Genomic DNA, 22,129 nt, shown 5'->3' on the forward strand with positions numbered 1-22,129 from the left:
ACACACACGCACACATGTATGACCTGTTGTGCCGGGGAACTTAAGCGCATCACATGCAGCCAGATTTAATTTAGCCTGTTTATGACTCACAAGTCTATCTCTTTCTTTCCTCAGAGTCTCCTCCTTTCCTCCTTGGTATGTTAAGAGGCTCTCACCCCTGTCTTCCTCAGCAGCAGCCATCTGTATGAAGTATGTCTTCTTGCTTTTTATCAATGCGCATACCTGTCACCACTGCCATTTCACCCCTTCCACTACCTGCTCTGTGCCCAGCACACCACGCAGATGCCACTGCCCGCTCTCAGTTAGATTTCTCCTTCCTCTGTGGCCGGCTCTGGGTTATTTCCCCGTCATGTACCCTGACATGACTGTCACTACTTGTACCAAAAGAATAACTCAAACATGAGTTCTATTCAGTTACGATGTAGACCCCCAGATGTCCTGGAAGGGAAGGGGGCCTTACAGACTTGTCATTTTATTCATGATGGAGCCTTCAAAAGTTTCGTTCCTGGGTTTGCCATTTGCCTTTGAGAGGGCAAGGCAAGGGAACATGGATAAACCTCATGCAAGCCCATTTTTCCGAAGTTATTTTAAACTTTTATTTAAAATGTTTCATTTACTTATTTAATATGTGTGTGTGTGTGTGTGTGTGTGTGTGTGTGAATCCATGTATGTATATGTGTTGCCATGGGCAACAGCATACATGTGGAGGTCAGAGAACAACTTGCCAGAGTAAGTTCTCTCTTTTTACCATGTGGGTCTTGGTGTTTGAACTCAGTCATCAGGCCTGGCAGAGATCACCCTTAACCCACTGATCCATCTGACTGGCCCAAGTTGTTTTAACTTTTTTATTAATATTATCATATGCTAAATGTGCACACGTGTAAGTTTGTATGTGTGCATGCAAGCAGGCTCACTAGTGTGTGTAACTTAAGGAACATCCATTTGGGATAGAAATATAGGAAACTGGGATCTACTTAGAAGTTGTCCAAATGGTATCTGTGCCTGTTTCTATATGTAAAAGTTTTCTGCTGTACCAAGAACAGTGTACACAGAAAGATAAAAATCCCATGTTCTCTCCCATTAGCAGATTCCCCCTTACAGTGTTCACAAACATGAATGTAACAGGGCATGTATGTAGGTTAGGTTATGACACTAGAAAGAATGTCATCAGAAGGGTTGGGGAGGAGGTATTGAGGACAGTGGAGGGGGCAATAGCACAAATGAGATCTTAAATAGGATGGAGGCTATGAGAGCAGGAGGAAGAAAGGGTACAGGGGTACAGGGGGTAGTAGTTCAGTTCGAGGAATAAGAAAAAAGATGGGTGGGGGGGGGGGGGAGAACCAGCAGAAACACATTTTGTTTGAAAATGTCATTACAGAACCTAATGCTGTGTATGCTAACTTAAAAAAAACAATCTAAGCAGAACAGTCTACACTGGGCCAGCAAGAAGGCTCAGCACATAAGGGTGCATGGGACCAAGCCTGATGACCTGAATTCAGTCTCCAGAACCTATGGTGAAATGAGAACCAATTCCTGAAAGTCTCACCTTCACATGTGTGCCAACCCACACATATACAAAACCACAAACACTCACACTTGCATGCACACACTCAACACATGCACACGAACTCATACACAAACACTTGGGATGGTGATAATAACTTTAACAAGTTAAATATGTGGAATATATGTATATGGAAAGGGTAGAGTGGAATTGAGGTATTAAAAATAACCCAACCATTGGCTAATATGTTACTGCATTCTCCTAGAAATGGAGAAAATGCCCCCATGCTTTTGCCCCTAGCAAAAATTCTACTCTCTCTTGGAGGTTGCCCTTTCCCTGTCTTGTGCCTGAAGATGTCTCACATGAGCTGAATAAGTGTTGCTTCTTCTTGGTCTTAGACCCTAAGAATACACATGAGTTATGAGAGATGAAATAAAGGCAGGAAGCCTTAGGAAGTAATCAGTTTTGAGGAATTACGAAGGCATGTTTACTAGTGAGTCATTAGACTGCATTTGGGATTTCATGAAAATTGAGGTACCAACAACTTACCTGGAGTTACACCCCTGAAGAAAACTTACTCCCCAACTCCCATCAGTCATCAACCAGCTGGCAACAGCTCCTTGGGTAGAGGAGAGACCTCATCAGCCCCTCCCCCACCCATACGGGAATTGCTGACTGCCCTCATTTTGTACAGGTCTTATGCAGGTGACCATGGCTGCTGTAAGTCCACGCATGTAACAGCCATGTTGTATCTTGAAGGCAGCATTTCACAGAACTCCTGCCTATCCTCCAGCTCTTACATTCTTCCTGCCTCATCTTTCCAGTGTTTCCTGAGGGTGTCACTATAGATATCCCAATATAGATGTCCCACTTAGAGCTGGGCATTCAGTGTTCACTTATTCTCAGCCCTGTAGCCAGTTTTGAGTGTCTGCATCAACAGCTGCCCACTGCAAAACAAAACCAGTAATGCCTCTGACCAAGGTTGAGACAGCACTGATCTATGGGAATGAACATAAATTGTTTAGAAGGCAACGTGACAACATGGTCTTTTGGCAAAACAACAGCACTAGGTTTTTGTTTGGATTCTAGGGGAAAACAGTGTTGCCTCAGAGTTCAGTTCATTCGTCCTCATTTACCCTGTGAGCTGTGTCAGTGTTCATTTTCACACACTGCTCCATGGAAAAGTAGAAGGACTAGAGGCCAGGGCCTAAGAGAGAGCGCCTCTTCCTTGGGTTTTGGCATCTCACTGGGAATCTCAACATTTCCCTCTCTTGCTTGGTCAGAGACAAAGGAGGCCATGGTTTGGTAGGGAAGCATTTTGGCAACCACAACTGGTTGTGTGCACTGTTTATGTGTTTTGAAAAGGGTTGTAAATCACTGAATAAGAACAATTTTTCTTCCTTTTCTCCCACTTCCTCCCATGCCCTCCTCTCCCCTTCTATTAGAGCTACAAAGTATAGTTGAAAACATGGGCTTGGACAATTTCCTTTAGTTATGTTTCAAGTTTTTCAGACCTTGGGCTCAAAATTGGGGTCAGATTTTGGAAGCTTATTTCTATTTGGAAACTATAGCGTGTGAAGTTACTTCTTGAGGTTGGAGTGATGGTGTGTTCTCCAACACATTTTCTCTGAAAGACTTCACTGTCACTGTTTACATTAATTTTTAAGACCTGGACAAAATTCCATATTTTCCAACTTGAAAATGTATTTAATGACTATCAAATGAATTAACAAAGTTCTGGAAACATTTTCCTCTGCAGTGTGTGTGTGTGTGTGTGTGTGTGTGTGTGTGTGTGTGTGTGTATCTTAAAGTCACAGTGGGCCTTTGAAAATTGAAGGAAGCATCAGTTAACATTATTTTGATTAGGAATATTAGAAAATAAAGCTGGCTTGAGAAAAAATTCATTAAAAAGGATATAAAGGAGTTAAGAATGTAGGTCAGTTTGTAGAATCCTTGCTATTGTGCACAAGGTCCTGGGTGACATCCACAGCACCTCATAAGCCTGATATGGTAGAACAGAACTCCACCAAGTGGTTGGAGGCAGAGGATTGGGAGTTCAAAGCCATCCTTAGCTACAAAGTGAGTTTGAGACTAGCATATGAGCTGCATGAGACAAAATCTCAAAATAAAATCAATTAAAACAAATAAACAAACAAAAACATGTAAAGATATCCCACCCTTACTAAGAAGCCAGGCTTCAGAAAGACAGGAATCAAGACCTACAATTATATGGGGAGCCCAATGCCTGTCAGTCTGCCTGTCTGCCTGCCTGTCTTTCTTACTCTTCTCAGAAACCTTCAGAAAAAGTAAATCCACTCCACACTAAGACAATTTACATGGTAAATTTCTAGGCACTAGCACACTCCGTGCTAACTCCAGGATTCCAAAGAGAGAAAAGCTCACTAGGTCCCTCTGAAGCGTTTCTCAATAGAGAAGCCTTTGTGGTTGTCTATTGATATCTGGGCAGCTGAAAAATGGATACAAACTCTACTACAAAAAGGTCAAAAAGGTGGGCTGGAGAGATGACTCAACGATTAAGAGCAGTTTTTACAGAGAACCTGGGTTCAATTCCCAGCACCTACGTGACAGCTTACAAATGCATGTAACTCTAGTTCCGGGGATCTAATGCCTTCACACCATTGCACATAAAATAAAGTTAAATAAAAAAAATTAAAACAAATGTCAAAAAGGGAAGGAAATTCTAGGTTCCAGGTCACCTCAATTTCCAAGTCATGAATGAATGTAAACAGTGGGCCTGCAGTCCCAATGAGACCAACTGCAACAGTCTGGGAAAGTATACCTATTTGCTTTCCTGCCTTCTCTACTTACAACAAAAGGAGAATGGAGGTTGGCAGGGCTATTTCTGCATATCTACCATAAGTGATATGCAGCTGACTCATCTGGGGCCCAAAAGGGTGCCTGGGGCTCACCCTGTGGGTGGAAGAGATGACTGATGTATTGGGCAGATAATCCAAATGGAATTCACCACCCACCTGAGATCCTATCACGAGTATTTATGGAATCCCATCTGTGCTTGGTTTAGCATACTTGTCCCTCTGACTTTGAATTGAATCAGGAGCTGGAGGCTGGGGATGGTGTGCTGTGCAAGAGCTTTTGTTTTTGTTTTACTGAGGAAAGTTGACTTAAGTCGCTCAATGCCTTGACTTAAAAGCAGTGTCTGACCTACTGTTTCTTTTCCCTCTGCCCCATAGCTGCCCACATTGGTGTTGGAATAAGTGGACAAGAAGGAATGCAAGCTGTCATGTCCAGTGACTATTCTTTTGCTCAGTTCAGATATCTGCAGAGGTTGCTGCTGGTCCATGGCCGGTGGTCTTACATAAGGATGTGCAAGTTCCTACGATACTTCTTTTACAAGAACTTTGCGTTTACTTTAGTTCATTTCTGGTACTCCTTCTTCAATGGCTACTCAGCACAGGTAATAGAGCATTGTTCCTTTAAAACCATTTGTTCAGTAGAGCTTTTGCATAACTAAAATGCTAGTTCTTTTGAACGTTTTATGATTGATTGTAAATGCGTCTCTGTGTGTGTAGGTGCACGTGAACCACAGTGCACATGTAGAGGTCAGAAAAACAACTTTGTAGAGTCAGTTCTCTCCTTCCATCTTTACTTGGCCTCCAGGGGTCAACCTTGGTCACCAAGACTTTTGTGGCAAGGGCCTTTGCCTGCTGAGCCACCTTGCCAGCCCTCCTGGACTAGCTTTATTTTAGTATACTTTTTTAAGTATTAAAAAGTTTTAAATATTCCAATGAGTTTCAGAGTTATAATTCACTAACAAGAAAGTACATACCTGATGAACATGGCTGGAGAAATGTCTCAAGGCTAAGAGTACACACTATTCTTACAGAGGACCAGAATTTGGTTCCCAATACCCATGTCAGGTGGCTCACTGCCTGTAATTCCCATTCCAGAGGACCCAAAGCCCTCTTCTGGCATTTGTGAGCATCTACACTCATGTGCACACACCCAACCACACTCATATGCACACACATGACACATAATTTAAAACTATAAAAAATTTTAATGAACACTGATTTTTCTAGTATTATGTGTCAGAATAGAGTCCTTTAGCAAAACCTCTGGTAGTGTTCCCATGCACACATTTAAGGGAAGAGGAGGAGGGGACTGTTGCTGTGGAAAGGTCTGTGGTGCTACCCACTGCATAGACAAACTCACATTTTATACATGAGTAGTTGAGGGGTACTTTTTCTTCAGGATAGTGTCCCCACTTGGCAAGGGACAATCCTTTATGGAGAAAGCAGACCTGCAATCTGTCTTTGTGCATGACACAGAGCCTCTGTCCTCCCTTTGCAGACGGCGTATGAGGACTGGTTTATCACCCTATACAATGTGCTGTACTCCAGTTTGCCCGTACTTCTCATGGGGCTGCTTGACCAGGTAGGAGCCGTGGGCTGGAATGCTCTGGACACACCCATCCACTGCCAGGGAAATGACAGCAAACACATCAGTACATTCTACCAGCTTTACTCATCCCGAGTCAACCCTAGTCCACCTGTCAAACAACAATAACTGCTTCATGTTCTGTCAAGAAAAGAGTTTCTGTAACTCATCATTAGCAAGAGTGCTTATATGTTCCTTGCAGACATCTGGTGGTTCAGACTCCTGACAATCCAGCATGTTTTATATAGCTTATTGATTTAAAAAGTAAATTTTAACACTTTCCAAAGTTGGTGTATTCAATTCCTAAATCACATTTTGTCTGACAAGCAAGTGTTAGGAAATGGATAACTAATAATAAATAAATGGGGTAAATAGGATTAATTTATCAATTTCTACGTGAGTATTCTTCCTCTAGACATGTAATAACACAAATCATCTCTGTAGGTTAAAAAATACTCTCCACATATTTTTGACATTACTAATCGATTGTCTTTGCTAGTACCTTAAGAAAACCACCATTGCTAATCTCTGTAACCATCAAATACCAGTGAGGGCTTCATGATTGACCTCTCCACACAGAAATACTGATCTGTCTTCCTGCTTGCCTTTCTAACAAGTGGCAGCTGTTTGTGAGATACAAGACACAAATTGTGACAGGCCAACATGTTTACCTGACCGACAACACATCTTCTAATTTTGTTTTCTCTTTAAGGACGTGAGTGACAAATTGAGCCTCCGGTTCCCCAGGTTGTATGTAGTGGGACAGAGGGACTTGCTGTTCAACTACAAGAGATTCTTTGTCAGTTTGCTGCACGGCGTCTTAACATCCATGGTCCTCTTCTTCATACCACTTGGGGCTTACCTACAAACGGTGGGACAGGATGGAGAGGCGCCTTCAGACTACCAGTCCTTTGCCGTGACAGTGGCCTCGGCGCTAGTAATAACGGTAAACTTCCAGGTATGTGACCTTCATTGACCATATCCTATATCTGTTGTTTCCTGAATGCTTGTCACTTTAAAAAAAAAAAGAAAGAAAGAAAGAAAGAATGTTCTTTCTGTCCCTCATCTTAGCATAGTTCCTCTGTCTTGCTTGAGACAAGGGTGGTTTGGTTTCAGGTTGTTGACTGGTCAAACCCAAACTGCCAAATTCTGTTTTCATAAATCTTAGATCCTTTCTGTTCCTGCTGCGTTCCCCAAATGAGTGCTCTGTTTTTCTCTGGTTTTCCAACAGATTGGCTTGGACACTTCCTACTGGACCTTTGTGAACGCTTTTTCGATTTTCGGAAGCATTGCCCTGTACTTTGGCATCATGTTCGACTTCCATAGTGCAGGGATACATGTGCTCTTTCCCTCTGCATTTCAATTCACAGGTTGGTATCTCTCAGATTCCAAATGTGTAAGTGTAGATCAGCATCACTGGGTTACATTCTGACACAATCACTGGGGAAGTTCAAAAGTGCATAAAGCATAAAATTTTGCTGGTAGGGGGCTAGAGAGATGGCTCAGAGGTTAAGAACACTGGCTGCTCTTGTAGAGGTCCTGTGTTCAATTCCCAGCAACCACATGGCGGTTCACAACAATCCATAATGAGATCTGGCCTGCAGGCATACATGCCAGAACACTATACAAAAGAAATAAATAAATCTTTACAAAAAGATATTTTAAAAAGTTTGCTAGTAAAGACAGGACTTGAACTGAAGTGGCTATTTGGAAGAGTCTAAGCAACTTATGGCATATTAAGACATAACTCTGCCTCTGTTAGCTAGCTTGGGCCATCAAGATCAACCAGCAGGTTAGTACCAGTGCCTGCCACCAAACCTGTTGCAGTCTGTGGGTCTCACAAGTTGTCCTCTGACCTCCACCTACGAATTGTGTTCACGCACACTTACACACATGCTCACATATTCACATATACACTCATACATTCACATAGCCACGCTCACACACATAGTCACACACTCATACAACACACACACACATGCTCATACACACTCACACTTATACTCACATACTCATATATACAAAATATATATATGTATATATATATATTTTTTTTTAAGATGAAAAGGTAGGGCTAAAGAGATGGCTTGGTGCCAGGAGGTGGTGGTGCACGCCTTTAATCCCAGCACTCGGGAGCCAGAGGCAGGCGAAATCTCTGTGAGTTCGAGGCCAGCCTGGTCTTCAAAGAGAGTTCTAGGACAGTCTCCAAACTCCAAAAACTACAGAGAAACCTTATCTCGAAAAACCGAGAGAGAGGGGGGGCTTGGTGGCTAAGAGTGCATACTGTTCTTGCAGAGGACCCAAGATCAGTTCCCAGGACCTCACATTGGGTGGCTCCCAATTGTCTGTGAGTCCAGTTCCAGAGGATTCATGTCCTCTACAGGCAACACACACCCACACACACACACACACACACAGCTCTTACACAATTCTAAAACATAATTTTATGCCCAGCAGTAGCTGGCCAACACAAAATGCTTTGTCTGGGCTTTGTTTTTCTAACCTTACATGTCCTTTTTGTATATATTATGGTTTCTAGTTTTGTGTTTTCATGAAATTTCTGTATATGTGAACGTGTTTGTCTCTGTGTTTCCTGTGCTTTTTTTTCCTGTTTGTTTGTTTTGACCTGTTCTGTCTTGTTTCTTTTTATTTTACTGTATTTTTAAATGTGTTTTTTTGTATTCTAATGAGAGAGAGAAAAAAAATGGTGTGGATTTGAGTGGATGGAGAGGTAGGGAGAATCTGGGAGGAGTTGAGGGAGGGGAAACCTTAGACTACATTATGTAAAGAAATCTATTTTAAATTAAAAAAATAAAATGAAATTCAAATTGTTATCAAATAAAATAATAAATAAAACATAATTTTAAAAATAATAAAAAATTAAACCGAATATTAAATTGCTGGAAATGATGACATGTGCATGTAATCCAAGCCCATAAGGACAGAGAAGGATTACTCCAAGTTCAAGGTTAGCCTTATCTAAATAGTGAGCTCCAGGCCAGCTGGGCTATACAGAGAGACTCTGCCTTTACAGAAAGAGGTGAAAGAAGGAGGAGGCGGCAGCAGATAAAGCCTTTCCCCCACTCCCATATGAATAATGTGGGCATATGTATCACTGAAAGAACTGCCGTGTAGCTTAATCTTTCCAAAACGCTATCTGAAAATGCACAATGAATTATAAAACTTTTCATGCATTTTGACCAGATATTTCTACTCTAAGGTTCCTTGAACAAAAACTGCATTGCTATGACAATTTTTATATTTTTAAAGGGGGGTAGAAATAGGTCAAAGACATAAGAATATTAAATTAGCTAATCAAACATCAAAATAGTGATATCATGGAAAACTAGAACTCAAAAGTTGGGTCCGTCTTTGGAGCAACAGTTCAATGAATGATAAACAGAGCTGTGGGACCAAAGATTATACCTATGTAAGACATATGACTTAGGCTCCAGAGGTTGGGGCTAGAGAGATGGCTCGGCAGGTAAGAGCACTGGCTGATCTTCCAGAGGACCTGGGTTGGACTTCAGCACCCACATGAGGTCAGAGAAGGAAGCGGTATCTTCTGGATCTAACAGGAGAGCTGCACTCATGAACTCATAGTAGCTCTGGTTACCTGCCCCAGATGAAGCCAGTCAGTATTTCAGCATGGAGTAGTGAAGGGTTCATTAGCTTTGGCTGATGGCTTCTGAGTGAGAGTAAGTTTTCTTTTAGGTGTCACCCCTGGTAGATCTGCCTCGCTCTAGTAAATGTCCCACTCTTGAGGAGTAGCACAAAGTAGACTTAGTGGGTTATTTAAAAAGGGGGGGAAGGATAAGAAGTGGGTGGCTTGATCTGGAAACAGAGGAGTGGAGTTTGAATATCATCAAGATACATTGCACGGGGCTGGAGGGATGGCTCAGTGGTTAGGTCGCTGGCTGCTCTTCCAGAGGATCCAGGTTCGAGTCCCAGCACCCACATGGCAGCTCACAACTGTCTGTGACTACAGTTCTGGGGGTCCTGACACTCTCACACCAATGCACATATAAAATAATTTTTTATAAAATACATTGTATGAAATTCTCAAAATATTAATGAGACTGTTATATTTTAAAAACATGGCAAATTGACAAATGATAGAATCCCAACTGATGTGTGAGATTCTCAAATAGTTCTGATTTATGATGAAAAGAAAAATCTCCATAACTTTCTTTTTTCCTAAATAGAAGATTGGGACATTATGGCCAGTTGCTGGGTCATAAAGGATTGTTGCTATGGTAATTCTTTTCATCTCTGGATAGAGTTAGTTTTCATTAGAAAATTTTGTTGTTGTTATTTTGAGACAGGGTTTCTGTGTGTAACAGCTCTGGCTGTCCTGGAACTCACTCTGTAGACCTTGAACTCACAGAAATCTGCCTGCCTTTGCCTCCAGAGTGCTGGGATCAAAGGCATGCGCCTCCCATCATCTAGCTAGTTTCCGTAATTTTAGAGGTTTTTTCCTTACTTTTTAAATGCTTACTTTAGAATATTCCTATATGAAGTATTTTAAATCTAATTTACATTAAGTAGTTTATAAACAGGTTTTGTGTGTGTATGTGTGTGTACGTGTGTGTGTGTGTCTGTGTGCACATACGCATAGATATGAGTAAAATTTGAAAAACTAGAAACAAGAAGAAGAGAGGGTAAATATAAATGACAAGGGAGGATGGAAGATGGACGAAAGGAAACATTGATAAGAAAGAGCAAAAGATATGGGGGGTTCTGGAGGGGATTAATAATAATAATAGTGGGGAGATATGCGGGAGGGAGACTACTATGCTTCCTTTCCAAAATGCCAGGATGATATCCAATAGCTTGTGTACTAGTTTAAAAAAGAGTTCAAATTAGAAAAATTAATTTCATAAGCTCAAGTAAATGTGGAAAGCATTATGATAAATTTGACTCTAGATATTTGCTGTTGGGGAAATGCATATGATCACCTGTTCATGTTATAAGTCCAATTGCTACTTCTGATGTAAAAGCCTAGACAGCAAATCACTAGCTTCTGCCCATAAAGCATGGCTCCAGTCACAGAGACGGTTTCCATCTTGGGGCTGCCATGACCAGCCATGTTTTCTTGGGTAAATTTACTGAGTTCTCAACTTCCTGGGGTGGCTCAGACAGTCGCTTCCACAGCTCAGAGTAGATTGAATGGCATGACCTGTATAAAAATCTGTAGGCTGACAGTATTTGGGACAATGTGTGGAGCTTCCATCCAGAACTGGAAGCTAGAAACTGTTTTGTTTATTTTAACATTTTTTTTTGGAAGTCTCTTCTGCCAGAGCCCGGCCGGCCAGTGCCTGCGCGGTATCTGCTCCACCTTCGAGCTACATCCCAGCTCTGATTTTCCATTTTTATTGGCGCAGCATTAGCAAAAGCACCTTCCCCTTTTGTTCCTGTTTATCTACTTGTAGCAATCAACTGACCCTTCTTATTTGGCTTTGTTGGGTCTTGGCTTTAAAAAACAAAACAAAACTCTGCATTCATGACTGGGTGTGGTGGATCACACCTGAAATCTTCGGGGGAGGGGGGATCCTGTCTCCAAAACAAAAACAGAAAGCAGAAAAATGTCCATGTCTGGAGCAATTTGTGGAGGTAAGTCTGGTTATAAAATGTTACCCTAGACAGTCTGCTCGAGTGTCCTTAGCACGAAAGTGCCTCTGTGAGTCATTGTCCCCTTCTTCCCAGGTACCGCTTCCAACGCCCTGAGACAGCCGTATATCTGGTTGACCATCATCCTGACCGTCGCAGTGTGCCTCTTGCCTGTTGTTGCCATCCGATTCTTGTCGATGACCATTTGGCCGTCAGAAAGTGATAAGGTACGTAAAGATACAGACCTCCTCTCCTCCTTCCTTGAGTGTCCCTCCCAGAAATCAAAGCATTTCTCAATACTACCTGCAGATTTCTCAGTTCATGGAAAGTCTGACCAGACTTTGGGTGTTTTACTATCTCTCTTTAATTCCATCTTGAAGAATAGTGAACCTTCATACAATTTGTCCTCACAGTGTGGCATGTTTTGACCCTTCCGTTTTTACAATTATCTTAACATTTTGCCATGCACATGGGTTGGGTTACCCCCCCCACATTATTTAAAGCAAAATATTATCTCCTATAATACAGTCAGTGTCTCAAAAATAACATGTTATCTCCCCTTGCATAATGACTAGCAGACTTGAGGCCCAGTTGGTCGAGCTATTTAATGTTGCTTTTTTATAACTCTCCTGAGGGGATTGTCTTTAGTATTAGTGTTATCATGTGCTAGAAAATGGCCATGACAGTTCCTGGCATCACATCTAATATGCTGATAATAAACAGGAGAAGAGGAGACTTCCATTTTTTCCCTCAGTATCCTGAGAACTTTTAATGCACACTTTTCTCAGGTCTCATCTGTCAAGAGTTAGGTTGCATGCTTTGTTGAACTAATACTCAGCAAGGAAGAAAGCTTCATGTTTTGTGAAGGATGCTACTATAGGGGAAGGAGCACCCACTTGTATAAATCAGCGTCCTATAGAAAGGCAAGAAGTGGATGTCGGGTAAGCTCCCTTCAGTGCCCAGGGGAACACTGACAGTCGACAGGACCAGTAAACAAGAGAGGAGACTGGGGCTGGCAAAGTGCTTGCAGGGCAAGCATGAGGACTTGCGTTCCGGTTGCAGCATGCTATAAACAACTTCACCTGGCACCCTGCACCTGTAATTCCAGTGCTGGGGAGGTGGAGGCAGGAGGATTCCTGGGACTTCACTGGCTAGCCTGTGTAGCCGAATCTGTGAGCTCCAGAATTGGTTCCAAGAGAAATCCTGCCTCAAAAATTAAGGCAAGGCAGAAGTGATTAAGGAAGATACCAGACATTCATTTCTATCCTCCATAGCCATGTGTACACATGCATGGTGTGCGTGTATACACACACACACACACACACACACAGAGTACATAGTAACATGCAAGAAAAACCTATAGAGGTTTGTCTTCAGCATATACCCGTGTGCCAGTTTGCCTGGGACTCACAAAGAGCGCTATTCTGTTGTTTTCCATTGCTCTGATAAGCACCATGGCCAACATCTTGGGGAGAACAGGTTTACTTCAGCTTACAACTCCTACCTAGGTCACAGTCTACCACTGAGGGAAAGTCAGGGCAGGAGGTCAAATGGGAACCTGGAGTCAGAAACTAAAAGCACTCACTGGCTTGTTCTCCAGGACTTGCAGCTGCTTTCTTATACTGTGCAGGATCATTTGCCCAGGGGTGGAACTCTCACAGTGGGCTGGTATCAACCTTTAATCAAGAAATGCCCCCATAGACTTGCTTACAGACCAATCTGACGGAGGCACTATCCTAATTAACATTACTTCTCAAATGACTCTAGATTGTGTCAAGTTGACAGAAATGAACCACTAATTTAGGAAAAGTGAGGAACTTGGTTTTCCCAGAACTTGCAATGTAGATCAGGCTGACCTCTAAGACACCTCCACCTTTTGAGTACAGGGATTAAATCAATGGGTGGAATTAAAAGTGTGTATCACCATTGCATGGCTGTATGACTGTGGCTGGCTTTGCATTTGAATACTCAGTGACTTTCCTAGGTCATAAACAATATTGTCACCACAGACTACCATACCTGGCCATAGTTTTCCAATTTCTACCTGCAGGATGATAGCAGTCACCAACCTCCTGTCCAGTGATTCTACAGAGCGGGAAATTTGTGCATACATAGGGTATGCTTGCAACCCCTTGGCGGGAGCTAGCTCCTATCCAGCTCCTATTAGCCAGGTGTCCTCTGCCTCTCAGACCTTTCTCTTCATGGTTTTCATTACCCAGATCCAGAAGCATCGGAAGCGATTGAAGGCTGAAGAGCAGTGGAAACGGCCGCAGAACGTGTTCCGGAGGGGAGTATCTTCCAGGCGCTCAGCCTATGCCTTCTCGCACCAGAGGGGCTACGCAGACCTCATCTCCTCAGGCCGCAGCATCCGCAAGAAGCGCTCGCCCCTGGATGCCATCATTGCAGAAGGCACCGCTGAGTACAGACGCACAGTGGAGAGCTGAGGGCTGGGGAAATGTCTCGGGACTTTTTTTAAAAAACAGACAAACTGAATTTGTCACAAAGCAACCGAGGACAATAACCTTTACAATAAACTTCTAGGGTTGAGCTGCTAAGCAGCAGAAAAGCCAAGCGACCATAATTCGGCTGATTATGTCTGCTGAGATTCAAAGGGAACGTCTTAATCCAGTCGAGGACAGCAGAATTTAGAAAACTCTCCATTTCAGCTCAAAGGACACTACTGCACTATAAAATTACAATTACACTGTCCTATCTGTGGCCCCAAGCATGGGTTTCTCAGGTGCACTTCCTACTGCTTTGTCACTTTGTTTAAAAAAAAAAAACTTTAATTTATGAGTGTAGTAACAAAAAACTTGTAATGTTTATCACCTGACACAAAGAGGTTTAGTGACTTTTTCAGAGTTTGTGAATGGCTTCATGTTGCTTTATACCAAGTTATAAAATTTGAAACAAGTTTCCTTGATTGAATGAGTAAGTGCAATGTTTCGTTCTGGTTTGATGTAGTACCAGGTTAAATAACACATTACATATTTTTACTATGTTATGTTTTAGCATTTCCCTGCAGTACCAAGTGGTTTGACTCCCTACTTTAATTTTCCAAAATTGATTTTTAAAATCTGAAGACATGCTCAACTAGTATTAAGTAAGTTGTGTTTATATGAGAGAAATAAACTATGGCATTTGTTGCTTAGTAAAGGACTATGGATAATGATAATGGAATGTATATTTCTGAAATACTAGATGAAAAGGGTTTGAATGGTTTCAACACAAAGAAGTGACACTGTTTGAAAAAATGGGCAAACCATGGTGTCAACATTGTACAGTATACACACACCCCATGGCAGGCTTCCTTATGACTTGGTGATAGAGCCACGGTCTTTGGTCCCATCTCAGTACCAAAAGGAAGAAAAATCAAATGGTATCCCATAAATATGCACAATGACAGACCAATTAAAATTAAGTGTTTGGAAAAGAACAGGAAAGTGCCTACTGAAAACTTGGTTGTGGTTTGCTTTGAAAGACAACACCTCTCTAGCTCTTATGAGCCACTGGGCTCATTCATTATTGGGCAGAAACACTTTGTCATCAGGTCTTGAATATTAACTGATGGGAAAGTTGCTACTACTACTCAGAACAGGTGAAATTGTATTCAAAGTGCTGCCCATGGCTGTATTCAGCCAAGGATAACTATTGTAAATTTACATAAAACATTGAGGTTGTATGTATGCGTTTGCTTGAATGATTTCCACTTCTTGGTTCTCAAGTGTGAGCTTTGTACATTGTCACAGTGTCAGGAACATGTGTGTACCTGCTAGGGAGTCTTCGGGGGAGCTTTCCCCCATGTTTCCTGTAAGCGAAGGTCTCCTATTCAATACAGATAAGTTTAAACAAACAACCCAAAAGCCCAGAGGGCATTGATATATTTGGGACTATTTTGCACAATTATCTGTTAATAAGAAAATGTTTGTGTACCCCTTCCTACAAAGAGTCTTTTAGGAGCCTTTGTCATTTATTTTGGGGGAAAGGGTTTCTGAGACAGGGTTTCTCTGTAGTTTTTGGAGAGTGCCTGGAGCTCTCTTTGAAGACCAGGCTGGCCTCAAACTCACAGAGATATGCCTGCCTCTACCTCCCGAGTGCTGGGATTAAAGGCATGTACCATCACCATCCTGCTGGGGTATCTGTCTTATGTCTAAGACAAAAAAAACAGTATTTTTGACTTTGGAAATCCATTAGGTAATTAAGGAAAATATCCTTGAAAAGGTAACTTTTTTTTTCAGGGACTCTTCTCATTTTTTTATTTTTCACAAAATAGTTTTCCTACTCTAAATGAAGATTATAGATGGGTTGCAGTAGATTATTTTTTTCTCCTTGCAGATGTTCCTTTCAATCTGTGAATTCCCAAAAGGAAACCATGTGTGTAGTTCATCTTCTGTACACAGGACAGGAAAATTTAATTGTAATTTTATAATGCATTGTCTAGGTATGATCAAAGAATGTATGCCTATCCTCTGGAGGTAAATTTCTGAAAGTTTACAACTTTACCTTGTAAATAAGAAGAATTGTATGTTTCTCTCTCTCTCTCTTTTTTTTTACAGAAAATTTAGCTTGTGTAATTTTATCAGTTTCAGTTTTCACTTTTTGTTTTGAATGGTGGGAAAGGTTGACAATGCATATGTGTCAAAGACTTACACTGTTGGGTGCAATATTAATAATTTTAAAATGCAAATCATAAATTATTTCTATATGCTGTAAATCTGAGATTTAATGTATATTTTTGTTTAAAAAATAAATGCTTTAGTAAAATATTTGGAAAGTATGATTTTATATATGTAGAGTTATGTATGTATTTTGTATTTATTTATTTGCAGTGCTTGGATTTGCACCCAGGGCCTCGTATATGTTAGGCAAATGTTCTCTACTGAGCTGTACTTTCCAGCTATAGAATTTTTGTCTAAGTTGGGTTGTTGCTGTTGGTGGTGGTGGTGTGTATGCCATGTATGTGCTGGTGTCTGTAGAGGCCAGAAAAAGGTGTCAGATCCCATGGAGCTGGAGCTACAGAAGGTTGTGAACTGCTTATTGTGGGTGCTGGAAACTTAACTCGGGTCCTCTGGAAGAACAGCACGTGCTCTTAATGGCTTTCTCTTTTAACCTCCTAAGCTTTGCGTTTTATTGCCTTTGTAAGACAGGTTCTCATAGATCCCAGGCTGCTTGAACTCCTTGTAGAGTCAACGCTGACCTTGAACTTCCAGCCCCCTTGTGGCCACCTCCCAGTACTGATGTTTCCAGAATGTGCCACCAAGGCTGCATTCATTCAGGTTGAGCATTAGCATTAGCGCTTTGTGAATACAGGCCAAGTACCCTATTGAATAACATCCCTAGCTCCTATTGTTTGGTTTGGGTTTGTTTTGCTTTGCAAAGTGTGGAGTACATGACAAAAGAATCTAGTGCAGTGGTGGTTCCTGGAAGAAATTAGGGCTCCGATGGCTGTGAAGAGTAATGTTAGAGATGGTGCAAGATACTAGAGAAGATGTGGGTGACTTTCAAAGAAGAGGGAACGGTTTCCATGGCGAGACAAAGTCTGTTCCAGTCCACTTTCTCTCAACTCCTTGGAAGGAAAATGAGAGAAAGAAGTGAGCTGCTATTCTGGAAGCACATGCCAGGTAGTTGGCAGACACTGGGCAAGTGGGAATGAGTGAGGGTGCTAATGGGGAGGAGGGGAAGTAGTTTGTGTGTGCCCTGGGGTGAGGGGGCTGGAGGCAGGGCCTGAAAGGAAGAGGTGATGTACCTCAACCAGCAAAGTGCGGTTATGCCACCAAGGACATTCTCTGGGTAAGGACTTCTTTGGGAGGCGTGATTAGCAGTGGGTGATGGGAGGGTGTCAGGCTGTGGGTGTGTGGGGTGAGAGGAGGGGGCAGGTATTAATTAGCCTCCTCAGTATGAGATTTCTGAGCAGCCTGTGAAACGGAAGGCTTGCAAAGCCACAGTAGGGCTGGTTGGGATATTTTCAACCCAACAGTGCCACCTAAAGGTACTTAGTCACGTCCTATCGCAAATACTGCTCTGGAATGACATCTGATGGAGAGGAAATGATCCCTGAGAGCTGGCAATGTGATAACAAAATGTACTCTAATGGAGGCTAAATATGTTTCAAGAGGTGCTGCCTTCCTGTGATGGGAACGAAGCTTGGGAAAACTACAAAATGACTCCTAGAATTCCAGTCAGAATCTGCTAGCAAGTTACAGTTACGATAAAATATTTGATGCAGCTATAAAGCAGAAGGCCTGCCAAGACATTGAGGTACATCTCTGGGGGAGTTGGAAGTTGGGATTCCTAAAACTTAAAAGCCCGGCAGAATAGTTTTCTACGAGCACTATCTGCTCTTCCAGGGGATCGGGGTTTGAGTCCAACCCCCACATGGCAGCTCACAGCCATCTATAACTCCAGTTCCAGGGGATCTGAAGCCCTCCCTCTTCCGTTTTCCATAGGCACCAGGCAACTAAGTGGTGCATTGACATACTTCCAGGAAAAACACCCATACAGATAAAAACACTTCTTAAAGAAACAAAAATATTTTCTTCAGCAGCTACTTGTATGAGTATCTGTGCAAACTGTTGATAAGCATATGGGAAGACGTTCAATGTCTAGCCACTCGGAAAGTGAACAAAATGAGGCCAGGCATGCGCAGAAGGGTCATTCTCAGAGGCGTGGTGAATTTGAGGCCAACATGAATTCGGGAGATCCTACCTGAAATAGATGAATATTCAAAATGAAATCCCACTTCACACTCAACAGCACAGTCATGATACTAAGAGAAAATGGAGAAACTGAACTCTCCATCCTTCCGAAGGACATAGAAATAGCATCATCGCTGAGGAAGACAGTTTGACTCAGCAAGTCCACTCGGAGACGCATACTTGACAGTATTAGAAATAGGCACTCAAGCAAACACAGACCCAAAGGCAGAGACAACATCAGCATCAGCCGCTGCATCGGCAGGAGGATGAATCAACAGCTATGGTAGGTATGTAATGGAGTGCAATTTGGCTACAAAAGGAATGAGATACCGACCCATGTTATAACCTGGGTGAACCTTGATACACCTTAAAAGGAGGAAGCCACTGTCAGGCAGGGATGGAGGGGGGAGAATAGATAATATGTGTGTGGGGGAGATCAACAAACTTTTTTATAAATAATATTTTTGTCCTTTGAAAAACCATACATGTATACGGTATATTTTGATCATATCCATCCAACACTATTGCGCTCCATCTCCCTCAAGTATCCCAACTTCCTGTCTTTTATTATTGTTATCAATAACTCCCTAAGACTAATTGACACTACCCATATACCACATGGTGCATGGGAATGTAGCCATTTATTAGGGCATGAGCAACCTACCAGCAGCCAGATACCCAAAGGACAGTGACTCTCCGTCCTGTAGCAGCCATAAATTGCCAATAGCTTCTCCAACAGGGATGGGTTTTGGGGACCCATCCATGCTGACATTTTGACTGGTTTGATTTTGTAGTTAACCACAGCTGCTGCTAGTTGATGTGTGCAATAGTCATGTCCTGGAAGGCAACAGATGTTAAGGAATTAGCTTATACAATAGTGCTGGCCTATAAATGTGTCAGCTGGATGCCTGCAGACATTTTGGCGGGAGACTAAAATTGCAATCCTGAATCTGAAAGCTGCAAGCAGAATTCTTTACTCTTGGTGAACCTCAATAGAAAGATCTAAATATCTGTATATACCTTCCAAGCAACATCTAGACTTGTTTGACCACATAGGCACTACAGCCTAGTGAAGATGAAATGCAATTAACCACTAAAATGACTCCAGGGTTTCTTTGGGGATAATGAAATGTTTTGGAATTAAAGTTTACCTGTGATAAATTTAAATGAAAATAGGGGCTCAGTTGGTAGAATGCTTGCCTAGTTTACACGAAGCCCTGAGCTCCATCCCTGGCTCTGGAGTAAAAACCCTGGTATGGTCTGGCATTGTGGCACACACCTTTAATTCCAGCAGAGGCAACTAGATCTCTGTGAGGTAGAGGCCAGTCTGATCTATATAGCAAAGTCTAAGGCAGTCAGTGCTACACAGTGAGACCTTGTCTCAAAAATATAACATTGAAGACCAACAACAACCAAACAAAAACCCAGTTGTGGTAGCAAATGCCCAATGCCCATAATGTCAGCTCTCAGATGGTAGAGGCAGGAGGACTAAAACTTCAAATATCCTTAGTTACATAGTGAAGTTCAGGCCATCCTAGGCCACATGAACCCCTGTCTAGATAGATAGATAAATAGATGGAAGATAGATAGATATGCTTTACCTTAACAAAGAAAAACTGCCAGTGAAGCTGTTATTTTGCTTGTCTAAAACACCTGATGGTCTAATAAAGCACTCAATGGCCAATAGCAAGGAATGAGAGGGAGAGGAGGGGCTAGCAGTTAGAGTATAAAAAGAAGAAACAAAAGCCATCAAGGAGAAAGAAAAGAAAGGGTCAGTCATGTAGCCAGCTACTGAGTAAGACTGAAAGTAAGATATAGAGAGGTAAGAAAAGGAAAAAGCCCAGAGGCAAAAGGATGATTTAAGAAAAGCTGGCTAGCCAGGCGTTGGTGGTGCACGCCTTTAATCCCAGCACTCGGGAGGCAGAGGCAGGCAGATCTCTGTGAGTTCGAGGCCAGCCTGGTCTAGAAGAGCTAGTTCCAGGACAGCCTCCAAAAGCCTCAGAGAAACCCTGCCTCAAAAAAAAAAAAAAAAAAGACTGGGCTGGTGAAACCAACAGAAACAGCTGACCTGAACAAGGGGGAGCTCTTGGACTCCAGATTGATGGCTATGTGGAAAGCATGAGCCTGACCCAGACCCCTGAATGTGGGTGTCAGTGAGGGGGCCTAGGAAAATCTATGGGGCCTTGGGAAGTATTTCTCCCTGGTGTACAAATAGAAGTTGAGTGCCCATGCCACAATATGGGATGCTCTGTCAGCTGGGACTCTTGGGGGAGGGCCTAGGTCCTGCCCTGGATGATATGACAGACTCTGGAGATCCACCATGGAGGGCCTCACCCTCCCTTGGGGTCGGAGTAGAGACTGGATGGGGAACTGGTGGAGCCTGGTGGGGAAGGATGGAGAGGAGGGGAGGGAGAGGGAGCTGGGATTGACATGTGAAGCAAGTTTGTGTCTAACTTAAATAAATAAAAAAAGAAACAAAAATAAAGTTGGAAGGTGTTACTGGTGGGATCTGAAAGGTTTCTAAGCCCTGCATTAGAGACTTAGTCCCCAGCCTGTGCCATTCTTGTGAGATGGTACAATCTTTAGGAGGTGGAAACCAGTGGGAGAAAGTTAGGTCATGAAGGAAATGGCCTTGAAGGGGATGTGGAGACCCCCTATCCCTCTCCTTTTTCTTTCCAGTCACTATAAGCAGGCTCTGTTCCATCACATATTCCCATTACTATTGTGCCACCATAAGCCCAAAGAAACAAGGCTAAGTGACTGTGTTCTGAAATTACAAGCTAAGTAAATCCTTCCTCCTTATAGATCAGCTCTCTGGGGTAAACGGGGCCTGGCAGTATAAGCCTATAGTTCTAAGAGGCAGTCAGGATGCTAAGGCAGGAAGATCATGAGTTTAAACTTAATAGACAGTTGCAGGGGATACTCAGACTTGGGCCTGGGCTTATAACTACATAAATGGTTGATTGGGAAGCTTCAAGATGTTGGGGGCCCTATGTTTATCCCAGTGAGAAGCACACTGGACCAAAGTGTCTTTTCAACTCAAGTATTCATCTCCTGGTCCACTAGCCAAGAATGCACCCTGAAGTGACTGGTCTGGTAGTTTAAGCTATTAGGGTTGGAAGATGGCAAAGACTATCTTTTTCTTGGCCACCAACACCAAAATACAATTTCTTCTTTGGTACCTCTACTGTTTTCTGTGTCAGCTAAGCACAGGGTATCTTGATCCGGACACCTTGGTTCCATGAGAACATTTTCTCTGCAAGGCAAACAAACAAGCAAAACAGATGTATGGGCCAGCAAGATGGCTCAGCACATAAAAGTCATCTACCACCATGAATGATGACCTGAGTTTGACCCTGGAATCCACAGTGGGAGAAAACAATTGATTGCTGCAAGTTGTCCTCTGACCCTAACAAGTGTACTATGGCCTATGCAGCCACATGCATGTATGTATACACATACACATACAAATACATGTAATTAATGTAAAGACATATACATAACTAATGGAATAAAAAAGAGAGCCTGGAAATTGACCCACATTCATACAGCCAAGAGATATTGACAAAAACAAAAGATGCAAAAGAACAAAAGATAATATTTTCCATAGATGGTTCTGGCAAAATTGGATATGCATTGGGGTGAGATACGTTGTCATGACTTGTTAGTTAAAGAGACCTTAGTGGCCCCCCCAAGCGACAAACAATACATTCTCTTGACATTCTTTTTATGAACCCAACAGAAAGAATTATATGATAAGACCCTACTTCTGAAGACTACACAGCTTGCTTACATGATGTAGAGAAACCAGTTGAGAATGAGCTGGGAGCGTTCTCTCTGCCGGCTAGCTTTCATAGTTCCACAAGGTGATACGAAGGCTTCTGGGGAGAAAAGGTATCAA

At 42.4% G+C, this 22,129-nt stretch overlaps 1 protein-coding gene across 2 annotated transcripts in view; it reads left to right on the plus strand.

The window, feature by feature from the left end:
* The window catches only part of Atp8b1 (ATPase phospholipid transporting 8B1), a 119,839-nt gene extending 103,540 nt beyond the window's left edge, over positions 1-16,299 (plus strand). For both annotated transcript variants that reach the window (XM_040741712.1, XM_040741713.1), the window contains exons 23-28: positions 4,717-4,940; positions 5,837-5,920; positions 6,636-6,881; positions 7,155-7,293; positions 11,630-11,760; positions 13,753-16,299. In XM_040741712.1, the coding sequence (XP_040597646.1) occupies positions 4,717-4,940; positions 5,837-5,920; positions 6,636-6,881; positions 7,155-7,293; positions 11,630-11,760; positions 13,753-13,977 (1,049 nt within the window). In that variant the 3' untranslated portion in view covers positions 13,978-16,299. The remainder of the gene's footprint in view (positions 1-4,716; positions 4,941-5,836; positions 5,921-6,635; positions 6,882-7,154; positions 7,294-11,629; positions 11,761-13,752) is intronic.
* Positions 16,300-22,129: the final 5,830 nt, after the last annotated feature.

This window comes from Mesocricetus auratus, unplaced genomic scaffold (genome assembly GCF_017639785.1).
Source record: "Mesocricetus auratus isolate SY011 unplaced genomic scaffold, BCM_Maur_2.0 Super-Scaffold_6730, whole genome shotgun sequence".
NCBI lineage: Eukaryota > Metazoa > Chordata > Mammalia > Rodentia > Cricetidae > Mesocricetus > Mesocricetus auratus.